This window comes from Protopterus annectens, chromosome 2.part1 (genome assembly GCF_019279795.1).
Source record: "Protopterus annectens isolate FY-2018-M chromosome 2.part1, PAN1.0, whole genome shotgun sequence".
Taxonomy (NCBI): domain Eukaryota; kingdom Metazoa; phylum Chordata; order Ceratodontiformes; family Protopteridae; genus Protopterus; species Protopterus annectens.
The window spans coordinates 1,534,362,277-1,534,374,923 of NC_056729.1; the positions used below are offsets into that span (position 1 = coordinate 1,534,362,277).

General features: G+C 40.2%; 1 protein-coding gene across 3 annotated transcripts in view; it reads right to left on the minus strand.

The window, feature by feature from the left end:
* The window catches only part of PLCH2 (phospholipase C eta 2), a 1,923,638-nt gene that overhangs the window by 823,614 nt on the left and 1,087,377 nt on the right, over nt 1–12,647 (minus strand). For all 3 annotated transcript variants that reach the window (XM_044062990.1, XM_044062992.1, XM_044062991.1), the window contains exon 6: nt 6,946–7,039. In XM_044062990.1, the coding sequence (XP_043918925.1) occupies nt 6,946–7,039 (94 nt within the window). The remainder of the gene's footprint in view (nt 1–6,945; nt 7,040–12,647) is intronic.

Consider the following 12,647-nt stretch of genomic DNA (forward strand, 5'->3'; position numbering starts at 1 on the left):
CCATGTATCCCAAATGTATCAAACAAGTTTTGGGACCCCAGAGATTCTTTTAATGGGTATATGTAAGCTAGGAAATGGGTGATTAAGTATTTATAGTCTGCCTCTGTCCATTAAAGACATACTTGCCAGACCAGGGATACATTTCCAGTTTTCCATCCACTGGTCCAGGTTGCTCTTGAATAGGGTTAGGGAAGAACTTTTCTTTTCATGGATTGGGAAGTCCATTCCAGAGAAGAGTTGCTATCTGTGACACATACCTGTTCCTCCAACATGTCCTGTTTATGTGGCTAGCAAGGTTTAATTCCCTAGACTATACAGTTCTGATGTTATTCATTTTCAGGATATGCAAAAGATCCATCAGACCTGGTTCCAAAGATGCCTTGTAAGCCAGGCATCACAAATCTTTAGGAGACCAAGTATAGGGATTAGGCTTTGAGGTGATCTGCCCAGAAAACTTTGTTAATGCCCTGTTTTCTTTTTATGAGGAACCTCTGTAGATACTTCAGTTGTTGTATGTCCTTCGTTGGATACATACTAAGTGATGGGTCTGGTGAGGGCCAAATACAAACGAACAATGACATTCTTGGACATAGATTGCAAGCCCTTGCTTATAAGTTGAACAACAGTGAGTTCCAAACTACTTTAGGCACATTGGTCAAAAGCCAGGTTACTGTCCACGTACGTCCCCAAATCCTTGATTACTGGGTCTACTCTTAGGGGTGTGCAATCAATGAGATATTTTTCTGGGGTAGCAAACTTCTCAAAGATACTATTATGCATTTGTTGGCATCAAGTTATAAATCATGACTCAGACATCAGTCATTTTTCTGTGTTAGCCCTTCCTGGAAGATATTAGTGTCTTGGGGGAATCCTATGATAGCTCCTAGTTTGCAATCATCTGTAAACATGGTCAGACAGAGGCTCTTGATGTTGGCCTTGACTTCTAATAAGTAGATGACAAAAAGGAGCACACCTAGCAAAGAGCCCTGAGGGAGTCTACTAGGGACCAGCCTCTTTGTGGGAACAACCTCTCTGTGAAAATGATTCTCCTATCCTAACTTCCTGGGTCCCTCCCCACAAGGCAGGGGTTTATGCCTGATTTCATGAGTTTGTTTACAATGTCTGAGTGATGCACTATTTTGTCCTCATCCATTGTCTTGGTGACATTCTCAAAGAACACCACCATTGTGAGTATGCATGATCTGCCCTTGACGATGCAGTGTCTAAATGCTTTCCGAGTCATTATTAATCATTTCCATGATAATTCTTTCCGGACTTATGAGTCTGTAGTTACTAGGGTCTGTTGATGGCCTTCCCTTCTGCAAAAAGATGGATGTTGCAGTTCTCCATTCACATTACATGATGCTTGTCTGAAGGACATGGTTAAATAGTTCCTCCGGTCATCCTGACTGGTCATGCTTCATGCTATTTAGGTGGCATCCTATGATATTATTGGGACCCATCTATGCAATGCTCTTGGAGACTGTGTTTAGGACATGCTCCCTTGATATAGTTGGGGGGAGGGGGGTAATGTTTGAAAGTATTTCCTGGGGGATGGTCAGGCAGGACTAGGGGGTAAAATTAGAGTTTAATTTGTCAGCCAGTAGATTTGCTATATCTTAGTATAGGTGGCTCCATTTACAATTAGCACTGTTGTGTACTGCCTTTGAGGTTACAGATATAGATAAAGAAAGCTTTTTGGTTGCCCTTGACCTGGGAGGCTATTCTTATCTCAAAACTGGATTTAGTAGACTTGATTTGCTTTTGAGCTGTTTGCTTATACCGATGAGAGATTTTTATCTTGATGAGTGTTGCATTATCCAAAATTTGCTACGACTTTCTTCCTTCTGTTGTACAACCTGTTGATGTTTGCATTCCACCAGGGTGACTTGTTTTTTTTTTTTTAAGTTTACTGTGAGCTTATTTCTGGGAGGCATAGATGTCTATACATCTATTAACATAATTGTACAAGGTTTCTGTGAACAATAATATACAGGCAGTTGAGCTCGCAGGGATTGATGGGACTTGAAATGTTGCCATTTACAACTCATGTAAAGTGAAGTGGCTTGATGAAGGACTGAGGGTGAAAGAAACTTCTGTGCAAAAAGTATTTTTAAATGAACCTCTCATGCTTCTACTCTGTTTCTGTGGTAACTTTTATGAATCTCCACGGTTGAGAAAAAAATAGCTGAAACAAAAACCAACAAAAACTGTTGGTTTAACCAGACCTATAAAATAATCATGGGAAATGACATTAAAGTTCACTGGCAGACTACCTGTACTGCTAAAATTGTCTGTGTAGACTGAAATATGATTCTACATAAGACAAAGACTGACCATATTTATACAAGCTTCATTACAATTATGCTGCATTACACAAAAAGTGTTATAAATGTCACAGCTTCAGGCATATACAGTGAATCATCATTTATTTAAGCGACTAATTTGGAACAACTTTTAGGTAAACCTATATTCCCAACTAAAATATTAAGCCTTACAGATATCAGCTAATTCATGATGTGAAACATGCTTTACATTTTTTCTGTTAGTGTTTAACTAGACAGAAAGTTTGCTAGTGTACCAGTTACTTAACCATTACTGATCTTAATCTCTAGTAATGCACAGTTGCAACTCACTCTATCATTTATTGTTACAACCTTTATGGTAAATGTTATTAAGCTAGTGTTAAAGTAACTATGTCTTTACTTTTGACCTTAACTATAGCTAAAAAGTTTTTTCAAACAAGTCTACCCATATGGTTAAACAAGCAAGCAAACAAATAAATATAAATATAAAATGAGTGAATAATGAATAAACAAACCAAACAAACAAGCAGGTTGTACTATAAGCATACAAACAAACAAACAAGCAAGTTGTACAAAGTTTATTCAAACCATTATGGCTTTTTCACAAAGCTAAAAGTCTGTTACCAAACATCATGGCGGGCATAATACTAGAGTAAGTTACAATGATACATTGCTAGGGCATAATACTAGAGTAAGTTACAATGATACATTGCTATTATATGAAGACTTATATTTAGTTCCTTGGATACATATGTGTGTGTGTGTGTGTGTGTGTGTGTGTGTGTGTGTGTGTGTGTGTGTGTGTGTGGCTGTAGTAGGAAACATTGAATATATACCTATCAACGTACATAACATTGACTTAAAACATCGAAAATATCAATGTCAACATGCACTACATGAGCTAAAAAACTGGCTCAGTGAATGCAAAATTTAAACACCAAAAAACAAATTAAAACAAATTTTCACCACTCTTTTCCAAGATCACACAAACACAGGTTAAGGGCATATTCATGTATAAAATTCAAACTGCATGCAGTTTTTCACTTTAGTGCTGCTAATTTAACACTTGAATATGCTCATTATAGCCTGCCTGTGTCATGTTTTTGGAACTACACTCTTAACATCTAAATGGCTATTTTTGTTATTTGTGATCATGAAGCAAACAGTGCTACATGGACCCACTGTCATAAGGGCAAGAAGAAAATTGTTTTGGAGTAATAAATTATACTTGGTTAGTACAGACATTACTGTACAGTAATGTCTGTATAGTAATGTCTATACTTTGTTAGTACAGACATTACTGTACTTTTCTTTTTATACATATAATGTGACTGAGTATGCATTTTGATTGGAAGATTTAGCATTCTGTATAGTGTGGACTTGCAAATGGTTTCCATTTTGCAATAAGCAACATTATTTTTCTCATAATGGTGTTGCTGTCTTATTGTTTTCTCATTTTGGGGTTGAAATGCATGGAATGAGGTGCTCTCCGCAGCCCTGAACAAAGTTTCCATGACCACAGACATTGGCATCTTTCAGTGCAAGGAGAGCCTCCATTGACTGCATTTTCAGATCAAGGCTCCTAGTGTTTAGCAGCATGACCTTCAATTTGCTTTTTGATGGATCTCTTATGTTCGAACATTTGTCTTTGGGACCTTGCCTAAAAAAGGCACAATGGGGGAAGGCAAGAGCCTTGGCCAGGATTCAGAATCTTAGTGGTGAAAGGTGGAGGCTATTTCTGGCAAAGCAACGAGGCCTGTCAACCATGTCACTCCAGGCAGACAGATACTGGGATCACCCTGGAATGACACCAGAAACTAAGCCAATTGTTGAAGTCAATTATTTTTTCTTGGTATTGTGGTAACATTCTTGGTGAAGGTAGAATGTTGCTTAGGGCTAGGGTCCTACCTGCCTGGGACACATACTATGAGAGCTCAATCATGTCTCTCTTCATATAGTCCAGGGAGGTACATCTCAAGTCATACACACCAACGTGGACAATGACAGAGTCATGCTTGTACATGTTGTGGAGAGACTTATGTGCATACATTATGTGGAGGATTCTGGCACCAGACAGACAACTGTGATCTTCCCCTTGTCGAGCCTGGTGAGGAGGACATCAGTGTGTCTCATAACTGAGTCGCCAATGACTAGTATGTTTGGTTTACTTTTATTCCTTATGGGCTGTGATGGTTTATTGTTTTACCTTATGGGCTGTATTTGTGAGACACTGGCATGTTGTCTGCTATGTGATGTGTTTGGTGTTATGTGTGGAATGTTTGCATTCAGAGCCTGTGTCTCAGCTTGAAAGAATCATTTCCTTGGTGGCGGCATCAATTTGCTCCCCCAACATTTCGGACAATCATTACATTCCCAAAAAACATGCCTCAAATTACCTCTTTCTTTCCCATCACACCTCCAGTGTTTGCTATCTACATTTGGAACTAAAAAATACCTACGAAAAACACTTCCCAGTAATGAGTCCACAGCCAGTTCTAGCTATGTACCATACTTGTTGTGTTGTCCTTAAATCTTTCCTAGTCCTTAAAACCTCATTTCACTACCTTATACATCTTAATATGTCCCCTTTCTTTTTCTTAACATTCCCAAGTCTGTCTTCGTATGACAGTCATTTTCATTCTCTTCATCACTTCCATCATGACTCATAGGTTCATAGGTAGGTACTAGGCTATCGGCCCTAGGGCCTATATAAGCCTAGCCAAAAAGGTACCTTTGCTTTCGCCACCCAAGAAAATTATTTAACTGTGCTCCTGTTGAGCAGAGCCACAGAGGTGTTCCCCGGGGTGAATTTCCTATTTCCCATCCAATCATTCCACTTGCACTTTCTCAAGCAACTTATTTATCTTTACACAAAATGACCTCTTGAACCAAGCACAAGATTTTGACATAGAGTCAGAAAAAGCACTGAGAAATGAAATTAAGATGTGGGCATCCCCAAGCTGTGGATATCACCCTTGGCAGTCTCAGTATTCTGGCTATCTTTACCACAGGTCTCACTTTGTTTCTGCTCCGACATTTAGTTATGATAATAGTATCCATTTTATTTTTCTCCTCCATGATTGCCAATTTCTTAAAATTAATATATTTACTTTAGGGTTGCTGTAAAGAAATTGCATACTTTTGCTCTTTGTAGCATCGGTGCCCAGTTTTTCTCAGCAGTCGAGCACCAGGAATTTATGGCACTCTACTATTTCTTCAGTTAAGCATGGTCTGTTTGATCTACACTCTCTCTTCTCTCTTTGCCCCTATACACATACATATACTTCAACACCTTTAAAAGTGTTTGCATAGAAGGATAATGTAACATAGTGATGAATGGTCCCTTTAAGGATACTAACCCAGAAACAGACAAGATGGTTGGAGTTAATGGGTGACAGCTGCACACAGGGATATGTACAGTCCAACATCCTGATATAAACAAGCTGCATGACCTTTGAGTCTAAAAGGATTCTGGGAGGGCTCAAGAAGAAGTTACCGGAATTATAGTAGAAAACAATCTGTTGGATACACCTGTGAGAAAAGGCATATAAACCATTTAAAGGAGAGAAAAAAATGGATGTATCCCATCCTATGAGGAACTGCTGTTTCTTCTTCTTCTCTTTGGTGTCCTTGGTGTGTATTACCATAGTGTAATGATGGAGTGCCATAACATAATATATTGATGTTATGCGCATCGGCTAGATAATAGTAAAAGCTACAGCACTGTGCATGCTACATGACCTAGGACTGAATTTATGTCACTGAGCAGGAATGGTATCTGTAATCTGGTGGGCACCAGCCTGAAATGGAGGGTAGCAGACAACCACAACTTTGGTCATATATTCAGATGGGAAGCTTTTTCCTTCTACAGGTACTAGGACCTGCATACAAGGTATATCTCAAAACTGTACATAATTTTGCAGAATGACCAGATATTTGGCTTGTATGTTCAATCTGTTCATCATACAATTTTAGTTTTCTGGTAGGTCATTGTGGGCTGGAGTCACTAAATAATGATAGACCACCGAGTTTAAGAATTCATATACTTTGGAAAATGCAGACCAATACAAACACTGTTTTTCTAACAACTACGTTTATAAGAGCAGAATTTAAAATCTGCCTCCCATTTTAGGCTTTTGGCTTTGCCCAGAATTATTCTGGTAAGAGGATGAAAGGTATAATACAAGGCAATCTGTACTGGCACCAAGAGATCCAGCAGGAAAATATGGGACACACTCCAATCACTACATCTAGCACGACTGCTGGACTTTTGCTTTTCTGTGACCTAGCAAACAAATATTATTTTCAGTAATATACTGCACTACCTCAGGGAGAAGAAACTCTCACCTCTGGATAACTATTGCAGAAAAGTAGCTTAAGAGACTTATGAGCTGGCAAATATACCCACAGCTCAAAAGAAAAGAGGTATGAGCAGATGTCTCAAAGCCATAGTAATCCCATTACAATGAAGTAAATAAGAAATATACAATATATAGGAAAATAATACCATAATTAATTTATTTTTGTCTCTTCTATTTAAAACAAGAAAACACAGTGCCTGTAGAATGTATGCTATAACAGTAGTGCATTATACAAAACCAGTTAATGCTTTGACAAAAGTGAGAAGAAAACGGCTTACCATCAATCCCAAGGACTGCCTCAGTTTTGTTTTCTGGACAGGGTTCAAATTTGTCAACAATCTCCAGACAGTATTCCTTAGTTACACCAGTCATCTGCAAAAGGTAAGAAAATAAATGAGAGCACATACACGCAGACAAAAAAACAAAAAAAACCCCCCCAAAAAACCAAAAAAAAAACAAGCAAACAAAGAAACGCATATTACGTTTGCAGAAGAGCACAGGTGTACCGCTTGATGGGCATGTGTTGCTGCTTAGCCTTCTAGCAGCAGATCCTGTACATTCTCTGCACCATTCTTTCTTCAAGCTGTCCTTTACACATTTTGCAACCAAATTACCTACATTCTACCATACCCTTTAGCAAAATGTTTTATTGTATCATTTTCCTCTCTTTGAAACATTATTTCCTGATGATGGTTTTTACGTCTTAAATCACCCACTCCTACATATTGTGCAGTCATTGAATTTGCCTATGTTTTTATCCTTAGCCCTGCGCTGACAATTTGCAGTAGAAATACTTATTTTATTTTATTTTACATTTGTTGATCGGGTTTGTCCGACTGAGCTGAGTAGCCCTTTTTCAGCGAAGGCCTGGGGAGAAAAGCTCCACAGATTTTGCAATTTCAATACAGTAAGACTATCAGCAGGTTACAATGTATGCATACACTGAAATGAACTAGGAGCAAAACAGAAGCTGATTTTAAGTCATAGTTCCTGAGAAGAAGTTCATAGGCTATCTGGTGATCAGTACTCTTGTCCTAGATGTTGCAGGTTTTAAAAGTCAGGTGGGAAAAAGGGCTTAGCATTCTAGGTATTGTGATGTGCATAGATATCCAAGGAACAAAACTGGGACAAAACTGGGCTGGGTTGCATGACTAGGCTTGTAAAGATCCTGATGGTCATTAGCCTAGTATAAAGTTATGTACCTATACGATTGGATGGGAGATAGGAAATTCAGCCCAGGGATCATGTCAGTCGTCCTGCTAGACAGGGGTCCAGGGAAGTAAATATTGTGGGAAGAAATAGCCAGGGAATTGTTATGGCTAGGCTCGTATAGGCCCTAGGGCCGATTGCCTAGTATCAACCTATGAACCTACGAAATACAGTTTTACAGAAGGTAAAAGTGGAAAAACATAATAAGCATAAATAAAAGAAGTTATGCAATGTATGCAATATGACAAGATTTTAGTAAAATAGCAAAAAATAATTCTATAGTGTTTGTGGCTATTTCATGGGATATGTGACATCGGAAGTGGAAATGAGAGATGGAGAAGCAGACTGATACTTTAAGGAGGTTAAGAACTAAAAAGATTTGTAGTTTTGGTGATTAGACATGTTTAAGAGACTAGAGTGAAACTATCAGATTATGTAAGGAAGAGAGGACAGGTTTTGAAGTGACTTATAGGATATTAAGGTGGTTCAGAGAGGCTGGGTGCAGAGGCAGGACCAGTGAGTTTGTAGGCATGCTCTAGTGGCAGTTTTGAATTGGTTTGGATGCTTGAGGGACCTGATTTCTTGTGATAATTTGTTCCATTGTATGGTATGATTGTAGCTGTAGAGTTTGCAGCCAATTTTAGTCTTTGGTTTGTATATTTGTAGCAGGTTTTGGTCAGAGCTATGTAGAGGCCTAGTGGGGGAATATTGAGATATGAGGGAAGATAGGCTAGGGCAGAAGGATTGCAGGTAGAGTATTGCGTGAATTATTTACAGTTGTGAAAGTAGAAGCTGGTGAGGTAATTCCAACCAGTTTAGGTATCTTAGTGAAAGGCAATGATGTGATTTGTAAGTTTGGTGAGCAGCCAATCTAGCAACCTTGTAAGTCGATTCTAGTTTAATTAGTAGTGTGTAGTTAAGATTGGTAAGAATTTGGCAGCTATATAATAGGCTAGGTAGGAGGTAAGCATGAGAGAGGGTTATTTTTGCTTTATTTGTTAGAAACTTTTTATTTTGATAAAGAAGGCCAAGTTTTTGATACATCCTTCTACTACAATTATTTACATGTATATCAGATTTGAGTTGGTCATCTATTGTTACTCCTAGAAGTTTTGGACTAGGTTCAACATTAATGAGAGCATTATTAAGGGACAGTACAGAAAATTTAGTACATTTAAAGTGGATGATGTTCTTGGGATGAAATAGTAAAAGTTTTGTTTTTTTTAGGGTTAAGAATAACTTCATTGCCACAGAGCCAGGAGTGAGTCCAAGTCCAGCGAGGGTGAACGAAGCAGACCTACACCCAGGTCAGAATCCAGATACACCAGGTCAGAATCCAGATACAATTTCCAAAAGAAGACACTCAGTGTGCTACAGAGAATGAAAAATAGAAACTGGGTACTAAAAAATAAGTAAGCAGGAAGCTCAAATATAAAATAAGGCTGAGCGGAGCTCAGAAAAGCTAACCGTTAACCTCCTAAACTACAGGTAAGAAGAACATCATGGGAGAGTAAGTAAAAAAGCAATAGGGAAGAAGGTTGGCTTGAAGAGCAAACACGGGTGGAGAACAAACTATGGGAAATTGGGGAAGGAAAGGAGGTAGAGAAGGGTGGTTTGAGTGAATGAAAGCAGGGTTGAGGCAAGGGGATGAAAAGCTATGTAAAAGAGGAGGCTAAGTAGTTGTCCATAAATATTAACACATACATGTATAGTTGAGTTACTGTGAGCCACAGGACCCAGTACATGCCAGGAAGGTTTTCTTAATCCAGGAAAAAAGTATGGCCAAGAGAAACCATATGGGAAGGTTGTTGTAGGGGATTAAGTGGGTGTTTCACTTGCATAGTTGAGTTACTACAAGTCGCAGGACCCGGTACATGCCAGGAAGGTTTTTTTTAATCCAGGAAAAAAGTATTGGTTCATAGGTGTGTACTAGGCTAATGGCCCTGGGGTCTTTACAAGCCTAGCCCATAGGATTATCCTGGCATCATGCCACCAGACCTTAGTTTCTAGTGCCTCTGTCGAGTAAAGCCACTGGACTGATCCTTGGGGTGAATTTTCTATTTCCCATCAACTCATCAACATTTTTCTTGAAGAGGGCCAGTGAGGTGCCCTGGTTGACATGCATGGGAAGTCTATTCCATAGCATGGGCAGTCTCTGGGTTATGAACCTGTCTCTCCAGCATGTTCTGTTGATTGTGGCAATGAGGTTGAGATTTCTGGAGCATGTGGTGTGGATGGATTGGGATTTCTTTAGATATAGCATTTCTAACAGAGCTGGGTCAGACATGGCTTTGTAAGTCAAACAGAGATCGCCTCTAAGTAGGCGATATGAGGCAGAGAATAGTTGGAGTTTTTTTAGTCTGTCCACATAGGACTAATGTTTAAGGCCTAGGATCCTCTTTGTGAGGTACTTTTGCAGCCTCTCCAATTGTTGCAGGTGTTTAGTGAGGTACATGCCAAATGGGGCATTGTACTCAATGACTGGTCTAATGAGAGAAGAGTAGAGGGACACAATAACCTCTTTTTTCCTGGATGCAAAACACTTAGCAATGAGATGTGCCACATAGAAGGACTTTCTGACCAAAGTGGCACTGTGGTGGTCAAAAGAGAGGTTGCTGTCAACCTGTGTTCCCAGATCTCTTACAATGCCTTCTGTGTTCAGTGGACTACCATCGATGTGGTAATTCATGGGAACTGGGTTTTTACCAAAGGGGATGATGACACATTTTTTGGCATTGAGCTTAAGGCCATGGTTCTGACACCTGTCATTGGTCTCAGTGAGGCCTTTTTGTAGGATGCCATAATTCGGGGAGTTAATAATAGCTCCCAACTTGCAATCGTCTGTGAACTTTGTCAGCCAGAGTCCCTTTGTGATGGCCTGGACTTCAGAGAGTAGCTACCAAACAGGAGAGGACCCAGGACTGAACTCTGTGGGACTCCACTCATGACTGGTCAGCAGTCTGACTTGGAGTCAGCTACTTTCACACTGTGGGTTCTACCTGTGAGCCAGTTTGCAACCCACCTAGTGATACAGGGGTTGATGCCTAGCTTAGTGAGTTGTTCTATGACTCCTGAGTGGAGAATGGTATCAAAGGCCTTGGCCAGATCAAGGTAGGCTGTATGAACCACCTTGCCTTCATCCACAGCAATGGTGACTGACTCATAGAAGTTGACCAAGTTGAGCAGGCATGATCTACCCTTCACAAAACCAAACTGTGTGGGATCCAGAGTTTGGATACTCCCTATATCCTTGTTTATTAGGTCCATGATGATGCATTCCAAAGCTTTGCATATCAGACTCGTCAGGCTAATGGGGCAATAGTTCCCAAGGTCTGTAGTTGCTCCTCCTTTGTGGAGAGGGATGACTGTAGCAGTGCACCATTTGGTAGGGACAAAGCCTGAGGTGAGGCTGTGATTGAACAGAGCACACAGGTGAGGTGCCAGTTCACTCTGTAGTTCATGTAGAATACAACGAGGGAAATTGTCAGGTCACATAAAAGCTGTATTCTTGGCCTTGGACAGTGCTGTTTTAACCTGTGCAGCAATAATACTGGGTGCCTCACAATCTACTGGTATTGTGATTGGTCTCTTAGGGGGAGGGGTAAAGTTAGCACTGAATCTGTCGACCAGTATATTGGCAATATCTGTTGACTCGGTATAGGAGGTACTGTTGTGCAATAGCTCATTGCAAATCTGGGTATTGCCATGGCGACTCTTTACATAACTATAGAAGGCCTTGTGGTTATCTTTACTATCTGCTGCAATTCTGTTTTCATAGCTAGCTTTAGAGGATTTGATGAGGGATCTCAACTTTTTGTTGAGGCTGATAAGGGAGTTTTTCCAGTCTTGGGACTCACCTTATTCCACATCAGTTTCCTCCTTCTGTTGTAGAGTTTGTTTATGGCAGGGGACCACCAGATTGTCTTCCTTTTTTTGGAGGAGAGTGTCTTGGTTCTGTTGGGTATGGCGAGATCCATGCATTTGTGTACGTGTTCGTACAGTGCACTGGTGTATGATTCAGTGGTCATGAAACTGGATCTGCATTTGCATGAGTGCCATGAAGTTAGCCACCTCTGTTTTTAGGAGTCCAAAGTTAGCTTTGGAGATGTTTTTCATGGTGTTTACCTTTGCGGGGGGTGGGAGGGATGTGGATTTCCAAGGTGATTACTTTGTGGTTGCATCTAACCAGGGAGGAGTTGATTATTGGTGTAGAGCAATGGTCGCCCATGTTAATAATGACCAGGTCAAGGATGTTGCAACCTCTAGTGGGGGTAAGAACGAGCTGGTCCAGGGCATTGGAATTAATGAATTCCAGGAAACGTTGGGCTAGTGTATTGGTACATGAGTAGTTTTCCCAGTTAATGGAGGGGTAGTTGAAGTCATCCATTATGAGAGTGTTAGGTTGGACCCTAATATTCTCCAGGGTACTTAGGAACGTGGAGTCTTGGGATATGGTTGGGTACCTACAGCAGGTTACAACCTGAATCGCCGGTATTACCCAATGTTAGCTGCACCTGAAGTATCTCAGATGCATTATGTCGGGCTACTGGTCTGGAGGTGTGCGCATTCTTTATGAATATGGAAACACCACTGCCTTTGGAGCTTCCGTCCAAGTTCTGGGGCCGAAAGGTGTGGAATGAGTTATAGCCTGGTAGTGCAGGGATGTTTTCTGCTGCCTTGAACCAGGTCTCTGTTACAGCACAAATGTCGATGTTCTACATTTTAAGGAGTGCTTCGAGTGAGTGCATTTTGAGATTTAAACTTCTAGCTT